The 23,630-nt window shown below is 38.6% G+C and overlaps 1 protein-coding gene across 1 annotated transcript in view; it reads left to right on the forward strand.

The window, feature by feature from the left end:
- Nucleotides 1-23,146, forward strand: part of LOC140242427 (N-chimaerin-like) — a 37,459-nt gene extending 14,313 nt beyond the window's left edge. Inside the window, exons 4-11 of the mRNA XM_072322164.1 lie at nt 10,137-10,431; nt 11,716-11,793; nt 13,433-13,517; nt 15,623-15,796; nt 16,690-16,767; nt 17,873-18,010; nt 19,953-20,067; nt 21,160-23,146. Of these exons, the coding sequence (XP_072178265.1) occupies nt 10,137-10,431; nt 11,716-11,793; nt 13,433-13,517; nt 15,623-15,796; nt 16,690-16,767; nt 17,873-18,010; nt 19,953-20,067; nt 21,160-21,340 (1,144 nt within the window). The 3' untranslated portion in view covers nt 21,341-23,146. The remainder of the gene's footprint in view (nt 1-10,136; nt 10,432-11,715; nt 11,794-13,432; nt 13,518-15,622; nt 15,797-16,689; nt 16,768-17,872; nt 18,011-19,952; nt 20,068-21,159) is intronic.
- The last annotated feature ends 484 nt before the right edge of the window (nt 23,147-23,630 follow it).

Raw genomic sequence — 23,630 nt, forward strand, 5'->3', positions numbered from 1 at the left:
TGACAGGCATGGTATTCTGTAGATTTAAATTGGATTTCAGATTTGTTTTTCTCAAGTCTATACACATTTTGCTTTTTCCGTGCATCAAAATCACCTGAAAATCTTGATTTCCGATTTTTTAACAAGCCACAATATCCCTGGAATGAGAAGAGAAGGAGAAAGGGAAGTATGTTTAGCGAGTTTGATCTTGCTTTAATCAGTGAATCAACTCAGATGGAGTCTTCATATCAGTATATCACGTTCATTGTTCACTGTATACAGTCAAACCTGTCTACAGCCACCACCCAAGGGAGAAATAAAGTGGCCATCATGATAGACAGGTTTTGTAACATGCTTTTTCTCTCAGAGGGAATTGTTTTTGGTGGTCGTATATGACAGGTGGCCACTATAGACAGGTAGTCTCTAAGACAGGTTTGACTGTACTTGAAAGAGATTGAGTACTTTCAACCTAGACATTTTTAGGCACCAGTGCTGTAACAGTACATACTCTTCCAGTACAGTCAAGCCATGGTGGAGTTTTGGAGTGAATTGGGGAAAGTCATCCAGTATAAACAAACAGTGATTTCATAGGAGTGATTTTCCATCGTTTGGTTGGATGTCCCAAGATGTTTCCAGTATAAAAGTAGCCGCATGTTTGCTGGCTATCAACAACAGTATTCTCAAATCTGCTGCGATGGTAAACAGCGATAGCTCGGATCGTAGTGCGAAGGATTGTTGTTATCTGGCTTCCTCCTCGCATTAATAACCCTGCTTAACTGCTTGACCGATCTCACCCCCGCCTGGCGGCCAAGGATCATCCCAATTACTCATGACGAGGGTCAATTTGTTACGCCCACACTCAATCCCCTCCCCTCAGCAGCTGCCACAGAAACATTTACAGTAGCCTCATCATTAGGAACTCAAGTGCGGGAGCCGAGTAATGTGCGTGTCAGTGACAACTTTGACATGGAGATTTGATGTGACTTCATGTTGATGAACACATTAATACAAGCCATTTAAGGATAAGATGTTAAGGAAACATTAATTTACTTATCACGCCTGTAAAAAGAAAGAGTGATGATGAAATGTGCACATGTGTATGGCAAGTTTCATGATACAGCTTTCGAGTCTGCAAACACTATGTTTTGCCATATGTTGTTGAGAGTGAAGAATTTGAAGAAAAACCCCAGCTTTTCCCCCAACTGAGCTTTTATTAAGCATAGGTGTGATATAAGACTTCTATTTATAACACAAAATATTGATTTGATAAGCGGATAACTAACCTTTCCTTAGCATAAACACTTCAAAGATTTAGGATTAACATGGAGGATTCCTACTAGTTTGACACACTGAACACTAACCACCTGATGCTCTTGTACTTGTATGGCAGTTGAGTTAACCCTTAGGACTCCATGACTGCAGTATCTCATGATTAATACACACACTTTCAATGGACTTAAAGTCTGATGAGTGCAGGGGGGTTAAATGCACTGTAGCATAGTCTGGATTAGAAGATCCTTTGCTGAAGATATAAATGAAATTGAGTATTATGGTGTAATCCCGTGTTTGCCTTATATCATCATGAGAGATACGTAATTTGCCGTTATCGATGTTGATAAGCAAGCAGTTGGCTCTATCGTCTTACAAGTCATGCCGTTATTAATCCCAACACGCATGGCTCAATCGTTGATGGCTCCGCGGCAGCTGCGCCGATTAATCCCCGGTTGCTTACAACAGCCTTCGACAGGAATCGATGCATCGCTCGTGATACCGAATTCCGCAGAATTATCTCGGAGAAAAACCTGTCCCTCGTGGTAAGTGGTGTTGGCCGAAAAGAGAGGGATGGATGAGTGGGTGCCCATCTATCTGTGGTCGCTGAGCAACACTTTTAGCATCGATTCTTTAAAGTTTTAATTTAAAGGGGAAAGGGGGAGTGGGCAATAGTGAGGAATCGTGCTAATGCAATAGAGCAGCTGTGGAATGGTCAGGAGTGCAGTTTGCGGAGATCCGCTTTGTGAATAGCAAGGGTGCCTCTTCAGAGGCTGTGAGGTCACTCCAATCATTTGATCTCGGAAAAGAAAGAAATCTGCAAGCTGTAACAAGCCGTCCTGATTAATCTGGCTTACAATCTTTAGAGCTCTTGAGCATTAATTCATCAAGTTTAACTTAGGAATAGGATTAATGAGAAATTCCTTGCATGAAATGGCTTGTTCAGTAGCATGATTGATTGTTTGTCTGCTCTAAAGGCATGCTGTTTTCAAGGATACTGATTAAGATATAATCTCATGATTTTTACTGTTTTGATGCACTAATGTATCTGGAAGATTTTTCAAATCCCATTCTGAGGATGTCACGATTGGAATTTCTGTAAATTCCAAATTTTCACTCACTTAAACAGAAGTCTGTTCACAATAGTTTACAAAAAAAAAATGAAAGCATGTTTGATAGGGAAGACTAATTCTGTGATTCCTTCATAGACAAAATATTGCAAATACTAACCAAATTTTGAACACTCTGATCTTTTAGTAAGTGGCATCACATCCCCATTACCATCTGAAGACAATTATAATGAAGTCCTAGAAATGCAGACACGCAAATGCATTCGTAGTTGAGTTCAGAGTTCCCCCCTTGCTCTAGTATTATCAGAGTAAAAAATCTTGCAAGTAAAAAAACTACTTTGAAGAGAATTGTGCTTTAAGTTATTTTTTTTTTTGGGGGGGGGGAGGGGGGAGGGAGGGGTGTTGTACCATTGCTTCACAAATGATTTGGCATCAGATTGAGTAGCAAGAAAGAATTGTACAACTCAGTATCTTTTCCCTTTCCTTGGCTAGTAACCTGTTTACCTTTGGTACTTATCAGTGAACCTCACTAAAGTATATCATTTAATAAATGTATTGTGTGATGTCGCTTATATTTTCTATTGGGACTGTTTATCAAAAAGTATTATATCATGCTTTTGAATTTGAATGCTTAACTGAAGATATGCCAGTCAAGGTTGGCATAGTCAACAGGAAATGATGTGGGGCTGTCCGGCTGCTAGAAAAATTGCTTTTCATATAAGTGTGACATAAAGCATGATTTGCAGGCATCAGAATTTTGCGAAATCTCATTAATGTCACAGGCTTCTGCATCCAACAGACGGCACACGCTGTTTGCGCTCTTCTCACTCGTAAATACAGGAAGTGTTTGATTTTCTTCAAGCTCGTGTGACACCAGTTGATGAGATTGGCATTGATTTTGTGCGATAAACACTGGGACTAGAGCCAAGCTATTGCCGAATAGACAGTCTCGATGTTATACAAGGAGCCTCGGGATTTGCGTTCAGCATGAGATTAGTGTCATTCTGTGATGAACACTGCAGAGATTCTGTTTAACCCTTTCAGGTCCACCCGCTCGAAATGCTATTGACATTGTGTACAAGAAGTTTCCTGTGAGTTAACCTCAGATCAGTGAATCTCATTCCCCCCTGAGAGTGTCAAATTACCAGAAATTAAAGAACATTCAACAGAGGGCCCGAGAAATTACATGAAAAGACTCACAAACCCAGTTCTTTTTTCCGTTTTTTGAAAGGGTGTGTACAGTTCTGGTTGAGGTGAGGATTTAGCTTTTAACGTTTTGCGAGGTATTCAGAAACCACTCTATGAGATGTCAAAGAGCATGCAATTCTAAGGGGTATCAAAAGTTTATTTGATAAAAATCGGTTTTGAAATGGCTGAGATATCCAAAAACAACGTGAAACAAAGAGATCCTCATAAAAGGCGTGGCCTGTCACCTTATATTATTATCACTTTTTTGGATATCTCGGCCATTTGAAAACCAATTTTCATCAAATAAACATTGAATCCTTCTTAAAATTACATGCTCTTTCATATTTCATAAGAGGTTTCTCATTATCTCACTTAGGAATGTTCAAAACATGAATCCCCACCTCAACCAGAACTGTACAGTCCCTTTAAAAGGAAACGTCACATAATAATATGAGTAGGAAAAATGTAGATGAGACACATTCATTAAAGTATTGTATTACAATTTCACCATTATTACAGTATCACAATTAAAATATTACATTACAATTTTGGTCACAAACCAGAAATACTTTGTCCCACATACTCATAGATTAAAGGAAGTGGTATCTTTGTAAACCAGATTGTAATAGTGTCTGTAAATGGCACATATTTTTGCATCTTGGGATTAGTAAGACCAGGATTTGTGATCAATAATCAGTAATGGATTTATTTTAAAAAAAATGCTAATCCTGCTTCAAGAATGGGAATCAGCAATAGAGATGATGTACAAATGATGAGTGTGTAAATTGACAAAGCACTTTTTCATAGAATTGCCGCAATTTGATACTCTGAATATCTCATTTAAGTACAGGAAAGTACCATTAAGCAGCAATAAAGAGCAGTTGGTGGATAATCAGTTTAAGTTGATGGAGCTATTGAGACCAAAAAAAAAAGGCAATAAAAGAATAAAATGGGACGGAAGGAGCTTCATGGTACTGTCTTGTATGGGGGGATGGGGGATATAAAAATCTGTACCAGCTAATCTGTATGCTGCTGTGTAATCCAGTCAATTTGGAAGTCACAGTTTACACCTTGTCATCGAGCAAGTGTTGAATGAATGGGTTAAGTTCTCCCCCATTTCCCGAGCCCTTTCTGTCGAGAGATGTATCCTGTTGTCGTCACTCGCACTCTGCGTATCCCATCATGCAACAATCTGCAAATCATTCTGATCAATCGATAGCTGTCTTCTTCCACATCTTTTGTATTCTTGAATGTACGGATGAGTGTTAGTCCAGTAAATACGCATAGATGAAGTCCTGGTGATGTACCAACTTTGTATATTTCTTTGATGGGGTAAAGTGTCTTGGTGTGATAGATATCTCTCTGCAAACTTTTTTTAATGTTTGCTTTTATTATGTTGGCATTTTGTTTCTTTGTGTGTGTGTGTGTGTGTGTAAAAGTATCAAGAATGTATTGATCATCTTTGCCAGACGAAAGCAAGCAGATCTTGCAGCTGAAACGTGAATCCTTTCCATTTTACCTCGCTTTGTGTTACAGCTGATTAATCTTATTCTATCAGTGTATTGATAAGTTATGGAGAAAAACAAATTTGAAAAAAAGATTCAGTAATCACCAGTTTAGCTATGTTCTGTCTATGGTTATGATAGTGTGTGAGAGTCATTCTCTCTCTCTCTCTCTCTGTCCAAAAAAAAAAAAAAAAAAAAAATCCTGTTCTTTATATTGGGCTATTTGTCATTTTCTTGAGATGGATCAGGCACTAAATATGTTATAATCCTCATCGTGAAATCTAGTCTGGAATATGAAATCAACTTGAATTCCTTTAGACCTTCTATTTGTGGAAGATTTTCCCCCCTCCATGGTATGACCTCAAACACTAGATCTCTCTGTGCAAACTCCAGGGTTAATCAGTCTGTTTTGGAGGCTAAAAGGTGTCATCTGTTAATTCTCACTCCACCTCAGCTCCTTACCTGCCAATAACGGGAGGAGGCACAGAACGCAACATGAAAGTCAGCGATCGTAATCTGGCCGATGTGCTGAGGCTTTCGTTTTGCGAAGTGCGCTGATAATTGAGTGCTTCCTAATCAAATGGATGCGGCGCTTGCCCGCGATCGCGATTGCCGTTCCCGGGGAGCGTTATCATCTCAGGTACACATTGCTGTCATGTGTGCCACAGAAGATGTAGTGTAGTCTCTTAACAAGGCTGAAATACCAAATATTTACGAATGTTCCGAACACAAATTATCATGAACATTGGGAATATCATTAGCTGTGAACCAGAAGGGCGCTATCGCATTCTAAGCTTTGAGTGTAACTAAAAACAAAACAAAGAATTTTTATGAAATAAAAAGTTTATTTAATCAAAAGTTAGTGAACTTGTAAGCATTATTCCAAATAATGGATAAAAAAGCACCCTTGTGGTTTTTGTTTTCAACCTTTTACTGAAAATGAAAATGATTTAAAATTGACATCATAATATAATGTAGAGGAGATTGAGCTTTACACAGTGATACCAATAGCTCAATACTCCCCCCCCCCCCCCCCCCCGAAAAAAAAAAGAAAAAAAAAATTGTGATAAGTCTTCCTGGCTGTCAGTAGATGATATATCCCTTTTGAGAGGAAAACATTTCCAGTGCTTGATAAAGTCTTTTTTTTTTTTTTTTTTGAAGCTGTTTAGAGCAGTTATGAGAGATAGTTCTTTACATTTTTTAGTATTTCCAAGGAGCTATGTGTGTAATAGCTCCTTGGTATTTCATTGCAATTTTATAATTTTTCACTCTTTTCTTTCATCTGTATTGGTGGTCAAGTTTAAGCAAAATCTTTATTATGAATATAGATGTTCTTCATCCAGGGTAACCTCTTCAGTGTAAGTACAGTTGGCCATTGAGGGCCCTGTCATTCTTCATATACCCAAACATTACCAGACATCAGTTTATTCACCTGGGTTAAAGGCATAATATACCATTTGCAGGTGAAACAAAAACCTAGCATTAGTGCTTTAAAATAGTTCTAAAATAAGAGTTAGGGATAGAAACAACTACTGTAAAAATTTGAATCAATAAAATCGATGCTATTAAGTATTGTTGAATATACAAAATGTGAACAATAGTTACAATAAAAAAGCTTCCAGACTAAACCATCTACAGTTACGGTATATTGAAAAAAACACTGATAGCACCTTATATTTTAGGCTTTATTGCAAAAATTTTATATGGTAGGATGTTTTGTAGTACAACAGACCTACACATATGCATCAAATGTGATATCTTGAACATTTTTTTAATCACTGCTCCCAAAGGTAAATAGGACATTTAAGAGTGATGCAGCATTAATGTCTTGTCCAAATACACACATTTGAACCCTGAATCTCACATTCAAGAGTCCAGACTGCTATCCACTGTGCCACAGTGCTCCCACCAATAGCACAGACCACTGCTCTACTTCCGAGTAAAGTGCCAAGCAGATAGATTTAGATGCAGATATCTTTTAGAGTTATCGAGTTAAAATCTAAATAAGTGCTGCCTCATTTTGGGTTAAAATCTTGTGAAACCATTACTCATCTCAAGAGGGAGAAATTAGGGAAATGACTCGTAGCCTCCAGCAAACTCTGGACTCTGCTTTGATGCTGATTTCATCTTTTCCTTTGCACAACTGATGCCCTCGTCTGTGAATTGGATCTTTTTCATTTTTCGTAATTGATGGTCATGTGGGATTTCATCTCTTCCTCCACAAAACTGATGGCCGCTGGGGATCATTTTCAGCATCCAGTCCAAAGGCACTGGCCGGTGGCACATTCCCTTTGGTCATCTTAGATAACCCGTATTCGATATGACTTAGAGAGAATGCACTGATTCTGCATACCTGTAGCCAATCCCATCTTTGCAGCAACTTTGCAAATCAGAGATATACCAGCAGACAGTCATGGTTATAAGTTTTATGAGTGTAAGTTGTGAACACTTTTATGCTGCAATTTTGTTTTGTTTTGTTTTGTTTTTTGCTTTTTTGTTTTTGTTTTTTAATGGCAGTTAAGTATTATTTATCAAAACATTGCCTCGGAATTTAAGGATGCAGTGATAGAGTTATCTCATCGCTTGTAATTTTTGGTGAGTGCCTATTTATGAAAAGAGGTAATAGTAATTGTAATAACAACCGACACATGACACTGACACTGACAATGACAATGACACCTGACACTGACACTGACACTAGCAAAAGAAAGAGATGCCATGTTGGTGCTGTCTTTTTTTAAGTGTAGTTAAAAATTCAACGTATCTTTAAAAAAATTTATAGTCAATTGAGAGAGAAAGGAAAGCTTTACAGAGAGTTAAATCTGATTTATAACAAAACTTTTCATCATGAATGTCTTCCCGTACCAAATTGGGACTTGCCATATGAAGTCTGTGTCATAAGCTAGAGGTTTAAAGTTGCATGTGGTATTAAACACATCATAATTTTGATGTCACATAGAAAGGGGGGAGGGGGAGGCAGAGAGACTGAAGGGTACCTGGGTCCCATCCTTCCCCCTGCACGTGCCCAAATTTCAAGACGTTGTAACAACAGATCATAAATCAAGTGACATGGCACAGAAAGGTTCCTGCTAATAATGACACTCCCGTCTCAGAGCGGGCAGACAAAAATAATCAAAACTTCCAGCAAAGTTGGCGTTTTTCAAATTGGTCCTTCCTCTCACCTCTTAAAGCCATTGATTGCAACAATTTTTTCCTTTTTTTTTTTTGGAAGATTGCAACATAACCTGGCCCTCTAGCCTTCAAAGCTTCCATATTTAATAGGACAATGATCAAATAAAAAGAGATTATATTATTTGAGGCCCGAGCTATTAAAGTAATCTTATTTCTCCCGCAGTTTGATTCTCCGTTGTCAGTTTGTCTCGTTGGAAATAGTAGTCAGGGCTGTAAACCTGGTGGGGAGACAAAAATATCACCTGTTGCCATGACTGGTTTGCCAGTGAAAAGTATACAGTTTGCTTTGTGTGTAAACGGAGTATCCCACCCTTGGGAGAAATCAGAGCCTGTCAACACCTTTGCGGTCTGCAGTCACCGAAATGACGCTGCAAAAAAACACGTTGTCGACTTCTTGCGCTCTCTTGCGCTTGTCTGTCAGAAGGACTCAATCCTAAATTAGTGTGAAGAAAAAAGATCTAGGGTATTAATTTGTTTTAGCCTTGTGTGGGTTGTAGCTACAGTATACTTTGGGTTGTGAATGTGTCCCTTTGAAAAATGAAAAACAAGTATTTTGTTTTGTTTTTGAATGATCAATAGTTGTAAAGGTAAACTCAATCATTTTTATGGTTGGAAAACAGATGAAATTAGATATAATTTACAAAACTTGCAGAATGTGACAATTTTTTTTAAAAGTAGCAGTATGGATTATATGAACATGGGTTTATATGGATTCTTAAAATACTGAAATTATTTGCTTGTATCAGTACAATGAATTCAAAAGAAACTGAATTTGAAGAAAGTAACGTTTGCATCAAACGGAAATCAAAGACAAAATGTTGAATAGAATTTGTTAGCTTATGGGCAAGAAGATGATGAACACGATGGGAGATAAATCATATTTTATGAAGGTGCTCATGTCTCACAGCCAAAAGACACAATTGCATAAGAAATTATATTGTGAAAAAGACATTATAAAAGCATAGAAGGAAAGATATATAGTACAGGAAGATATCTTTCAAAAGTAAAGATAGAAACCATAACATGAATGTATCACACTACCAAAGACTGTCAGCAGCGTAGAAAATTTGAAAATACAGAAAAGAGGACAGGAAAGCGTGCATCAATCTGGCTTGCATCAAGAACTGTGGTTTCTTTGGCAGCAGGGTCTTGTTTCCATGGCAATGACAAGGATTTGGTGGAGGGAGGATCAACCTCTCGGTATTAGGGTAGGAAACGTTGGCATAAGGCGGGACTTGTCTGGCAGTCTTTGCCTCGGGAAGAAGGGGATGAGTCCAGGATGAGGTTGCCTCGACTCCACCTCGCCTCTTTCCATGACAAGCAAATCCTCGGTCTTTTGAAGAAAAAAAAAGAAGAAAGAAAAAAATGAAGAGAAAATGGATTTAGATAGTCATGGAACATTTTAACTGACAAGAGGACATGTTATGTGATCAAGAGTTCAAACCTTACATCGCGGGCTAGACCTCTGTTCTGATAGTTTTGTCAATATCCATCAGTTTACATCAATATCAAATCAAAACAGCAAATACTAATTTGTGTCTCTGTGGTGTCTCTGTGTGCAGAGGGAGAAAATGTTGGCGAGATTCTTATTTGTCCATTTGATTTCTCTCATTTAAACGGCCATTGTCATACGCCAGAATGATGACAATTTGTGCAGTGATTGTGTTGCTACAGTTAATTTACTAATATGGTATTGATTTCAGGCTTAGCATCATTTCAAGCTGAAGTAAGAAAATTTCACTTTAACGTCCCCCCATTCTGTGCAAAATAACTACTTTGTGAAAAGTATAACGAGATTTGTGGAAAGTAGGAGCATGTTATCATTTTGATTCAAAGTTGAATTCCTTTTAGAGAAGGCTTTGCACCCATGAACGAGGAGATACATGTACTTACAGTACATATAATACCTTCTTTGTCTATTTGCATCCTACAGGTTGCTTGGTGCTACGAAAAACTTCCGACTGTACTTTGATGGCCAGCACTACGTTGCCGACAAGCGCTTTGACACAGTTCACGACCTCGTCGCCGACGGGCTGATCACGATGTACGTGGAGACCAAAGCGGCGGACTACATCGGCAGGATCGAATTTGACGAGCCGATCTACGACAAATACTCCAAGCAGGCCACCTTCAAGGGTGATTTCCTCCGGACCAAAGGCTCAAGCAACGGGAGCCTGTCCAGCATGCCTTCCACTTCACCCCCAGAGATTCCATCTCATTTCACAGTGGTAGGGAGATGATGGACACATTCCTGCATGTTCCACTCTTAACCCATTCCTTACTGGAACCTTATATATCAGGTTCCCGGAGCGTCAACTCACAGACAGAAACCTGTTATACCAGGGGGTGTTTCATAAAGCTGTTCTTAAAGTTACAAATGACTTTAGAATGACTGGTAGTCATTTCTGATGTGCTATACTTATCAGAATTTCAATAATTCAGCACAAGAACTGATCACCAGTCGTTCTTAAGACGTTCATAACTTTAAGAACAGATTTATGAAACACCCCCAGGTTCCCATAGTATCAGCTGGTAGACAGGAACCTGATATACCAGGTTCCCAAAATGTACAAAAGTGTCTGCATTTGTGCCCTAAATTCATGTTTATTAGTGTCATGCTGAGTTTCAAAATTACTTTAATCAAAAGATGAGGGTTTCTGCTATCAAAATCTGTTGTTTTCTGTCTCAAAATTCTGTGTACTTTTGGCATATTTTACCTTTTTCATCTGCTGCAAAACAAGCACACTCGCTAGATTTTGACTAGTTCAAGGAGGACAAGGCATATTAAATGAAAGCAAAGGATTTTAAAGCAGAGAGACAAAGATATGAGGTATGCGTTTTCCTCAATTTCTCTGCCCTCTGCACAAATGAAATTTGGAAGACTGCTCTGAGCTACATTTTAATGAACATGTCGGAAAAAAGGAGCCAGCAGGAATTGGACCTGTCATCTACGTAGCATAACCATGTCGGAATTTCAGAGCTGGGGTATTTGTTCCAAGTTTATTGAATCACTGCCGGCAACCAGGGATAGCCTGGTGGTAGCATCACTGCCGGGAAAGGAGTAGATGACAGGTTTGATTCCTGCTGGTTCCTTTTATCCGACATATTGTTTTAAAATGTAGATCAGCAGTTGCGACCGTACAAATTTCATTTGTGCAGAGGACAGAAATTAAAGAAAACTCATATCTATTATTTCAAATTGACTACAGTTTTACTATCATTCATTACTTCTACAAGAATCTTCTTTGTTTTATAGTTCATTTTCAGTTTGATAATTTCTGGAAACAATTAGATAATGTTAAGGTTTGATATGGGCCATGCTGTCATGAAACAGGTATCTTTGCCAGCATCCTGCAAGTTATCTTTTATGTGTTCGATATTCTTGTTAAATGATTTCACGCAAACTTTGATGATAATTCCCGGGTTTAAAAGTTTTGATTGTTGTGGTGGTGTCATTAAAGATGTAGCAGTTAATTTTTACATGTTTCCTTTTTTTACTCGATTTTATCCAGTTTGATGCAAGGAATGACAGACTTCCACTACATGGATCCCACTGTCATGTTCCGGTGGAGAAGGACCATTCATTCAAGGTGAATACATCCCTCTCGAAAGCAGCCAACCGACCAAAATCAGAGCAGCTCATGCTCTATGTAGTCCCGGATTGTATTTCAGCTGTTTAAATCATAGCTTTTAAAATGGGAACCATCTGCACTGTCTGTTAAGGATGTGAGGATTACCAAGGGTATCTTATCTAATAAACGAGAGGCTGAATGTTGCACACTGCATGGGAAAATGTCCTGAGAAGTTTTGTCACCACAAGGATTATATTGTTAACCCGTTGAGGATGGACTGATTTTGCTATAACACACATTTCTCATGGACACCTGTCCGAGTAAACTCGGGACTAGTATTCAATGGGTCAGAGAAGTAGAGTAGCCAAGACTTATGAAACTTTAACTTGGATTCAAAAGAAATATGTATGTAGCACGGTGTGACAGAGATATTTGTGCGAAGTATATGTGGAGATGAAATTTTTATGATATTAAGACAAGAAGTTCCTCATCAAATAACCCAACACTTTTGATTGTCAGTTATAATTGGAGGATTCCATACCTTATGCACAGGGCTCTTGACATTCTCACTGCAAAGCTCAAACGTCTGCACCTTGCTCTCCGTAAATTTCATCTGGGTATATCTCGATTTTACATGTCAGTCTTTGCTGATGGAGTATCAATTAATGTGCAGGAAATTGATATTGAAGCTATATAGACAGACTCATTCAAATTTATAAGTAGTCGGCTCTTTGTTCCTTCATTGTCAACAAACATTTCCTGTCCTTATCTCGCAAGATCAGTGAACAAATATTTAACATCAATTTGTGATGACTTGAGAATATAAAGAAACTTCACCGTATGATTCAGATTCATAGCACAGAGCCGTCGGCATCCAATGCTGGGAAAAAGGAATATGTATAGAGTGAATCATATATATTGTTTTGTTTTGTTTTTTGTTTTTTTGGGGGGGGAGAAAATAGATCAATTGTGGAAGATGTGATGTAAATGTGTCATGAACATGCCAAAAATGGTGAAATTAAAAGTGTGTGTCTCGTTAAAAATCAGCTGGGAGTAGGGGAGTTTCCGTTTTGCCTTTCAGAACTATGTCATCTGTCATTACCCGCATGTCACTTCGAGGTCATGATCTATACAAAGCCAAGATTATTGTGTCCATGTTTCATCTGGCTCCACCTCTTTGGCTTGCTCTGATAAAGAAAGAGAGAATTCACATTTCAATTTAGCCTCAAGTGCCCCAGGATACAGAAATTTCTGATTGAGATTTTCCTGAACCAATCTGATAAAAAGTACTTTTAAATCTTTCAGTGCAGCATTGTGGCCTGGAAGTTATGTCAAGTGAGAAAATGATCGGTTTGTGCTATTTTTGATAATCAAAACAATATGTGTATCGCAGTCTGTTGGGAACTACCCAGTATGTCATCAGAGGTCCTTTTGATCTGATATTTCAATTACAATTATAGTTGAGGGATGGTATTATGTTTTAAAATGTACAGGTTTTGCTACTCAAAAAAAAAAGGTCACACTCCTGTCATGTGTAGTTATGAGCTCAGGCTTGTAACACTTTGGCAATCTTGTCATGGCAGTTCCAACTGTGATTGGAATTTGAGTGCCAACATTGGATAAATAATAACTCTGCATTTTCATTTGTTTTTGACAGATTCACACGTTTGTTGGCCTCAACTGGTGTATGTTCTGCGGTAACTTCCTCTGGGGACTGAAAAGTCAGGGTGTAAAGTGCACAGGTTAGTACAAAATAGATCAAAAGGAGTACTGTAAAAGTGGAAAATATCACATTGTTGAAATTTTCATGCATTTTACTCAACCAGAAAATAGCGCGAAAATAAAAGCGTGCGAATATTTTTGCTTGTCATACAATGTATGTTCCATTACTTATTATTAGTTGATGTCTTGATTCCGCACAATTAAAAGCCTGTGAAACTCTTCTTACGCAGTTGAGCGCAAAAAAAAATGTCGTGCGAAAATATCCACTTTTACAGTAGATCATATTTGTCTGTTTCAGCACTGACTATTAAATAGGCCAGCTCACAGTTAGCATTGGTCTGCAATGACCTCTGAACTCAGTCAGGCAGAAAGTGGTACTTTACATATAAACGGTGCAAGAATGGCTGATATTAATTTGGTTGACAAGAATGCACAGTCACCTGTACATTCCCATATGCACCGCACTGCAGCAGCTCACTTTAAGTACCAATGTTTATGCCTCCGCCACGAAGTGGTGCCGGAGGCATTATGTTTTTGGGTTGTCCGTCCGTCCGTCCTTCCGTCCGTCCTTCCGTCCGTCCTTCCGTCCGTCCTTCCGTCCGTCCTTCCATCCGTCCGTAATGAATTTTGTGGACAGGGTAACTATCAAAACCTTTTGAGGTATCCTAATGAAACTTTGCATGTACATTGTATGTGTATTAGGGGATGAAGTTGTGCCTATCAACTTTTGGGTGCACATGCTCAAGGTCAAAGGTCAAAAGGTCAAGGTCAAATGCTTAAAATTTCACTATTTCCCTCATATCTATGCAATGCCTGAAGATATTTTCTTGAAACTTAGTGTATGCATGTATTACCCGATTAAGATTCTCTGGTGAAAGTTTGGGGTCATGAGGTCAAAAGGTCAAAAGTCAAATGGTCAATTAAAATGTTAAAATTTCACTTTTTTCTCTGTATCTTGGAAATTGTTCAAGGTATTTTTATGGAACAAAGTATATATGCATGTACTGACTGGCAGTGGTTATCTATTGAATTTGGGGTTCATGGGGTCAAAGGTCAGGGGTCAAAGGTCAAGGGCAATACTTCAAAATTTTACTATTTTCCTTATATTTATGCAATGCCAGCAGGATTATTTTTTTTTTTAATTTGATGTATGCATGTATAACCCACTAGAGATTCTCTGGGATTTTTTTATTTTTGCTAAGAAGGTCAAAGGTCAAAAGGTCAAAGATCAAGTAAAAGTGCTGAACTTACTTCTTTCTCCATATCTGGGAAGTTTCTCAAGTTGTCTTGAAACAGTACATATTTGTGTATGTTCTGCCTGACAGTGATTCTCTTATGAATCAAAGGCCAGATGAAAATGATAACAATTTAATGTTCAATACAGAAATTGCACTTTTTCTCCATACCTTGAAAATTACATAAGTGTGTAAACTTATGAAAGGGTCAAAGTCAAGTCAAAGTTCTTAAATCCCTAAATACATGCTCTCCTATTCATCCAATTAAACATAGGTCAAGGAAGGTGAACATTCGATACATTTGTGACAAACATGTCATTTTAATATTTTGCCAATTTTGTGAAAATGTAATCACACATTGTCCACATGTACTATAGACCTATTAGGAGAATCATGCATTATGGCGGAGGCATACCAGTCGCCATAGCGACATTTCTAGTTCTATATGATTTACTGTCATTAATTGCCCCGGCTAGGTTAATGTTAGGAACAAGATCCTCCATTATGTATGTGTGGGACTAAAGTTATTATTACCCAGTCAATCCCTTGTGATTGTCAACTGATGGAGCCTGCTATCTTACTTAGCCAATGCTCACTGTAAACAGATTTGCCAAGTTTCCTATGTTCAGCATGAGGGTTCCTGAAAACTTTAATATAAAAAAAAAAATAAATAAAAAAAAATAGAATTATTTCTCTTAATGTCCTTAACGCCTCCTTGGTTTGAGATTATTTTCCACTATTGAGGTACATAGCATATGTGTACACACAAGCATCTGCCAGGAACTTGTATAGAATCCTCTGAATTTCAATGTGCAAATATCGGCAGCCTTTCCATTATCATAATCAAGTGAGGATAAACCTTTGTGACTTTCCACCACCTTTGCATACAGACTGCGGTCTGAGTACACACAAGCAGTGCTCAAAGCGTGTCCCCAGGGACTGCACGCCGGACATGCGGCTGATCAAGCGAGTTTACGGCGTTGACCTCACCACCCTGGCCATCGCTCACAGTGCCAACACCTCACTGGTGGTCGAACGATGTCTGGAGGAGATCGAAAGCAGAGGTACCCAAACTAACTGTTACAAGAACTCCTTCAAACCAATGACCATCACAGAGTGATACACAGTGCCATCGGCAGTCACAAACATTAAAAACAAAGATACTTTCAAAATCAGCAGCTCTCCACAGCATAAAAGAGCAAAGCAATTGACTTCTAACTTTTCTCTCTGTGCAGTCAACATCTGTGCATCCCCTGTGTTGTTGGTCCCAACCTTGGGGTGTTGATCAGTATCCCTTAAGAAGAAGAAGAAAAAATGGTCACAGAAGGATTTGCCAAGGAGACAGGCACACAGAGCTTCACATGGAATGATGATTGTAATCATACCAGGATAGATTTGAAGCTCATCATTACAATATAATCTCTTTTCACTCTCAGAAAGATTTAACAAGAACAAAACTAAAAGTGAAAAAATCACATTAAGATAGAGTTGTTGACATTTTATGGGTTGCAGGGAGTGCTCGACTATTCCATAGTGTCTTATCAATGTCTTCCTCCAGCGATGTTCCACTGGCATATTGATACATCAAGAGACCTAGAATGAAAACAACTTGTGTGGTGGGTATCATTGAGATGTGTGGGGGAAAAAAGGAATTTCTTCATTGAGCAGAAATGGTGCAAACTATAAAGATTGTGAACAGAAATACAGAGTAGTTGCCCAAGGTAGTTACTTTGTAATGAGTCGTTCAAAATTTGTTAAGGGGAACATGACACAAAAGTATCGAAATGAAGTTTGTCTGTTCATGCCCCCCCCCCCAATCCAAGGCCTATAACCCTCTCTCAAATCTGTCTGCTAATTGGCACACAAAAAGGCAGGATTAGATTTCAGTTTAATCCAATGTGCTTCAAACTTTGATGATCCCTTCCTATTTATGCAATCTTTTTCCCCCTCGTTCTAGGGTTGCGTGCAGAAGGTCTGTACCGGATACCAGGAATGCAGGATGATGTTGAGCTCATCAAGCAGCGATTCGACAAAGGTGAGCATCATCTTCCTTGTTCGGCCATCATCATCTGAGGCCGGGCGTTGTGGCGTGCACCTGTAATCCAGCTACTTTGGAGGCAAGGGCGGGGATATGGCTCAGTCGGTAGCGAGTCTACCTTCGCATCCAAGAGCACTGGGTTCGAGTCCCGAGTCTCACTGAGCAATGTTGTGTGTAAGCACTCCGTCCCCTCTAGTAAGAGGCAAAACACTCTGTCCCTCGGATAGGACATTAAATGGAGGTCCCGTGTGTGTGTTAGCCATGACACGCGCACGTAAAAGATCGCACTTCATTTATTCATCGCAAAGAGCAGGGTGCCAACCCGGTGAAGTGGTCCCCTCATACCCACCCACACAAGAAAACAGGCGAATGATAACGACCCCTTGTGGTTCGCCCCAGGTGACCAGCAATAGTCAGCAAAAATGGTATCAACCAGGCACAGTGTGCCATACGCTTGAATGAATCATCATCTGTATGTCTGTATATTCCTGTGCCTATTGAAGACATTCCAGGGTCATGTGATCATGCCTCTGCATGTGATTTTCTAAACCCTGTTCACATTCCCAGATTGAAAGGTCGAAGGTTATAATGTAGAGAACTTTCTGCTTTCCATGAACTGTAGCATAGGAGAGAGAGCATATCTATAGTATCCCTTCATATCTTTATCTACTCCTTTTTCTTTCTTTTTTTTGTCTTGATCACTTTTGTGCATTCTTGGGCATAAACCATATTGATAGAGCAACTACATTGTTCTATTCATGATGATGATAATGATAATGATGAATAATGAAAATGCTGTTGGAGATGATGTTTCAGTTATAGCGTTAGTAGTAACAAAAATGAATATGACTGTTATCATTATCCTAACCATCAAGATCATAATAATAATGAGAGTTGGAAGGAAAGGAAAAGCAATCGTCATCATTACCCAAATCAAGACTATAACCAATCACAGTAGCAATACTGTTAACCTATATTCTCTAATGTAGAGCATTTCTTGGTAAATCCTGATAATGTTGCTGAATTTCTTGAATGTTGGATTCTCCATGGAGCATACCATACATTGTGAGTAATAAATTTAAACCATTTTCCAACACACCAGATGGGATCGTGGCGCGGATCGGAATGAGGGAATTCCCGGACGTCAACGCGATCACGGGGGCGCTGAAGCTGTACCTCAGAGAGCTGCCCATTCCCCTTGTACCCTTCAAGATGTACACATCATTCATGGCAGCGATAAGTAAGTGCAGTGGGTGATACTCTCAAATGTGGACTGGTATGGGATGGTATAGTATTGATGAGGTGAAGGTTCAGCTTTTAACTTTTTGTGAGATAATTGGAAACTACTTTTATGAAATGTTTAAGAGCATACAATTCTAAAAGGAATTCAAAGTTTATTTGATGAAAATCAGTTTTGAAATGGCTGGGATATCCAAAAACAAAGTAAAGCAAAGCGATCCTGATAAAAAATGGGTTCTGCCATTTATTAGGATTGCTTAATTTTGAATATCTCAGCCATTTCAAAACCAATTTTCATCAAATAAACTTTGAATTCCTCTTAGAATTATATGCTCATCTATATTTCATAAGAGGTTTCTCATTATCTCTAAAAGTAAACATAAAAACCCACTAGAAACCTGAAGCCTCATCTCCACTGAAACTTTATCATCCCTTTAAGAATGAGAGGTACTGTAAAACACGATATATTCGCGGCATGAAAATTTCGTGAATTGGAGCCGACGGCCTTTCTCGCAGCACGAAATTTTCGTGACATACAATGCATATAGTGCAGGCAAGAACTTTCGCGTGCATTTTAATTTCGCGAATGTCGCCAATCGCGAAATTCGCAAAATTAAAATGCACGCGAACATTCCTCGTTTTACAGTATGCAGTAACTCCATGTGTATTTAGTCTGTGAAAGGACTGTTGTTTGGCGAAAGAATACCCTAGTAAGAGAAGAGTGGAGGAGGGAAGTGATGACATGGGGAGAGTGTAAGGCAAATGGTGACAGTGGAGGGGCAGCGGTGAGCTGGAAGTTGAAGATGTACTAGTGGAGACAGGAGAATGGGAGACAAGGGAGATTTGTAAAAAAGAATAGAGTGAGAATCAGGTAGAGGGTTCAAAAGTCGGTGGGAGGAGAAAGATGAACCAGAGAAGAGGAAGAAGAGGAGAAGGTGAAGGTTGGAAAATCATTGAGATAAGAGAGAGAGAAAAAAAAAATCGGTCTTATTGCTAGTTACAGGGATCGTATAGTTTTGGTTGAGACCTAACATTTCTAACATTTTTTGATGAGATAATGAGAAACCTCTCATGAAATATGAAAGAGCATGTAATTCCATGAGGAATTCAACATTTATTTGGTGAAAATTGGTTTTGAAATGGCTCAGATATCCAAAACAGAGCGATTCTAATAAAGCGTGGGACCCACATTTTATTACGATTGCTTTGTTTTACTTTGTTTTTGGATGTTTCAGTCATTCCAAACCCGATTTTCATCAAATAAACTTTGAATTCCTCTTAAAATGGTATGCTCTGTACTATTTCATAAGTGTTTTCTTGGTATCTCGCAAAAAGTTAAAAGCCCAATTCTTATCTCCACCAATCCTGTACCATCCCTTTAAGTTTAACCCATTGACTCATTGCTTCAGATATAACATTAACTCCTCTTATTCTCCTTGAGGCAAATTAAAATCTGACCTTTCAGACAAGCAGTCAACACATTTAATCCCTGATTTTCAAATCCATTGATATCTGTGAATAAACAGAAGCATACTCCATGAATAATAATGATGTGGATGTAGTGTGGGGGCATGTGATATTGGTGAGGATCCACGTTAAAATGCACAATAGCAATGAAGGAATCTTTTGATGTATGTCATTAGCATGACTTCCAGTAGGTTTAGCATAAAGTCTGAATTGTGCTTAAAATTGATTCAAATGGAAACAAACTCACTGACGATTATTAGCTGCTTTGCCGACAATACATCTTCTATGCTGTATGAGAATTTGTTACAGCATAACAATGACTCTCCATTTCCATATCATTTATAGACAAATGACTAGCAAATAGAAAATATTGAGAAAAAAAAAATATCAGTAGGGTTTAAACGAGAGAGTGAGGATCCTCATTAACTTTATATCTCTTTCATGTTTTTTTTGAAACTTCTCTTTTTGCCGTACAGAAATCCAGAGTCCGACTGGAAAGCTTGAGGCCATCTGTGTCGCCTTAGAAGAGCTGTACACGTCATTCCCCGCTCACTACCACACGCTAAAGCTTCTCCTTGCTCACTTCACGAGGTATGTTCTCTTCAGTTTCACCACACCAGCGGAATTCTGCAAACGTCGATATTTATCGCGTGATTATTTTTTTGCGCTGAGCGGGCTCAAAAACATATTCGCTGGTTCTTGAATTCGTGATGCGTAATTGTCAACCCATTCAGAATGTGCAGAGAAAATTAGGAGGATATTCTGTGGATTTTACAATTCGCGCTGGCCAGAAGTAGCGAGATATTAATGTACCACAAAAATTTCTGCATTTACAGTTGTGTGTAGAGCATGCACATGCAAAGAAAATGGCGCCAGAGGGCAGCATATTGTTTCAGTCATTTACCAGTCGAGGATGAGTTCCGAGTATACTTGGGCAAATGTCTTTGGAAAATGTTTGTAGTATAAATCAAAAGCAATTTCAACACAAAGCTCAATATTTGTCGACAATCTTGTGTACAGTATGAATGGTACAAATGCCGGAGATTTGTCACACGGGACTAAACGAAATGACAGATTTTACTCGTGTGCATTGGGGATAAAATTGCCTGTTATAAGCAAACTCATGCTTTCCATGTACATGTAGTTCCACTTCTGTGCAAACAGGGGAGGAGTCGTGATTGGGGGGGGGGGGTGGTAAGGATGACACATATTATGTTTATAGAGGGCAGCAGACTAAATGTACCAATCGTAAGCACTGGCCTCGTCCTTGCAATGGGTTGGGAAGAATGGAAATAAGCATCTGTGCTTGCTTATGCACACATAAAGATCAAGATAAAGGAATTAGGTAATCTCTGCTCATCGACAATTAGCTTATTCCAGATGTTTGCAGCAATCGGGGAAGAAGTCGTAGTAAGGATCAATGTGATACTTCTTCATATGGCGTAGGATATCTGAGTCTATTGTTAATGATGAGATGTAACACTCAACTTTCTGCATAGGTCTTTGGAGGGGGTGAATAGCTTTTGTAGGCAGACGGCACAATTAATGACAATGCCATTTTACGTAGAAGAGTAGCTAGATTTGCTGTAAATGTTTTTAGCCAGTATTATTTGTTTTCACTTCTCGAAGAGAATGAAAATCTTCTCATAGCTCCCGTGTCATATATTTTTTGTTATTTTGCAGAGTGGTGGAGTTGCACGAAGACAACAAGATGAACGTAGAGAACATGGGCATTGTTTTTGGCCCGACGCTCATGCGACCTCCGTCCAACCAGCCAGCCATCGATGACCTCTACATGTTACACTTCCAGAGGAAGAGTGTGGAGATCATGATAGAAAACTACGACACCTTGTTCTGCCAGTGATTCGCCAGTCAGTCGGTCGTCATGGCGACAAGGATGAATGATGATGATGATTATGATGATTGTGATGATGACACTTACGATGACGATCTTTACACTGGGGAAATGTGATCGTGTTTTTTTGTTTCCTTCTCCTGTTCTCTACTTAAATCACAAGAGTGTGGATGTCTTGTTGTTAAGTCCCCTGCTTTGGTGGTTATCCGAGTTTTTGTTGAAGAGTCTCCGCGTGTGTTGTCGCGTCTTTGTCAAAAGTTCTCATCAAAAGCATGAGTTTCAAAATAGTTGCACATAATAGCAGAAACGGGGTGCTTTGTTAGCCTCTAGGATACAACCAATGATGAGCAGGATGAACTTACTTGTTGCATGTTCCAGATTTCAGATTGGTTTCTCAAAATGTGAAGAATAAAACATGTCTTGTGGAGGATGTAAGGTAATGTGATGTGGAAGAAATCTATCCTATGTGTGTCATATCATAAAACTATTTTGCCGGCACAGCTTGAAACATTTTATCCCCACCTGTGAGTTTTAAACTACCCTGTATTTGTATGGTGTGTGCCGTGCTCTTTGTGCAGACATGTTGAATAGGAGTCCCTCCATTGCAGATGAAAGGGTGGCCAGAATTTTGTCTTGGTGAGGGAAATTCATTGCATACTATGCAAACAGTGCTGCAATTAACATGTATCAGATACAGTCATGCATTACACTTGGTGCTTCCTCATATTAAACAAAATGTGGACATTATGTCAGAACTTCAGATGGTAGAGTTAAAGGTCAACCGAAAACATTGTAATGAATATGTAATCAGAACCCATCATGTGACTAAATAGATTGTTGAAGTAGCATACAGTTTTCCACTGATCCAGATCCTGTATTTAGAGTGAAGTTGACAGAAATAAGTTTCACATAGTGCTCTTCAAAAAGAAGATTGTTTGCATGAAATACTCAAGGAGTCTTGTCCAGTTGACTATTGCAGCATTGATTTATTCTTGGTATACCAGATTTAACCCTTTTGATTTGCTTTGAGTGCCAATTGGCACAGAAAACCCCATAGCATTGTACACACTGTCCAAAGTTTTGGCACTGAAAGGGTTATTAAGTGTTATTTGGGGATAGTGCATGATGCAATGGGTTTAGTGTTGCTGCAGTAAAACTTCAAGACTACTTAACACATTAAAGAACCCTTCAAATGGATGAACAGATACTGAAATATCTCTCAGGCGCAGTGACATAATATACCAGTCAGATTCATTTTCAGTATCTGTTATGTGTTTTCTTCTCGATTATACAAGTAAGAAATGCCCCTTTTCCTTTTGTATGTGTGGTGTGCTCTTCATTAAAAACATGTGGTATTCCCCCTCGTCATCTGAAAGACAGACTTCATTGGTAAAGCTTTTATTTTGCAAATACTTTTGTTGTATACCTCTGAAGACGTGTAAAGCCAATGCAGCCTTCTAAACATGTAACACTTTTTATTTCCTTCATTATCCATCTCTGTGTTTCTCTTTGTCATTGCTATATTTCCAGATTTATATTGAAGATGTGAGGTGAAAGGTTTTTATGATGAAAATAATCCATTATTTTTGTCAGAATGTAGCATGATAAGGAACCAATCACGGGAGGTTGTTCTGACTGCGTTTCCATCTTCCTCGACCCATAATTCCATCCATCCAATTATATAGATTTATTGCAGTCTGGTGGAGATGTGGGAGTGCGTTAATCAGTAGTGAGAATATGACAGGTGTATAGACTTTTACAAAAGTCTTCTCTTCTTCTTGTTGACGTATTAGGCAAAATCAGATGAGGGTGTTAATACGATAATATTGCAGAGTTCGATTGCAAAACGAGATAATTCCATTCTTGTGAACTTGCGATATTTTTTATTAAAGGTAATAAAAAACAAAGATAATTATAAGAAAAATATGGGATTTTTTTATCATAACTACAAGAATATTCCTTGTTATGAAACAAGTGAGTTATCACTGGAAAGGTTTTATTCTGCTCCACTTGATGGTGGACTTACTTTAAAAAGTTTGAAAATGACACTTAAACCGTTTTGTGATCAAACTCTTCATATATATATATATATATATCAGGTCCCAACATTAACTTTTCCTGTGTTGGCCCATTAATAATAGGGCCGCTAAAATCTTTGAATATGAAATGTAGTGGCCCAAAAATAAGGGGAAATACAAGAATTCAATTTGAATTGTAGCTGCCCAATTGAGCCACTTAAAGATAACCTGTTTGGAAATTTTGTGGCCATAACTCAATTTTTCAGTGGCCCTGGGCCTCT

This window comes from Diadema setosum, chromosome 19 (genome assembly GCF_964275005.1).
Source record: "Diadema setosum chromosome 19, eeDiaSeto1, whole genome shotgun sequence".
Lineage (NCBI taxonomy): Eukaryota > Metazoa > Echinodermata > Echinoidea > Diadematoida > Diadematidae > Diadema > Diadema setosum.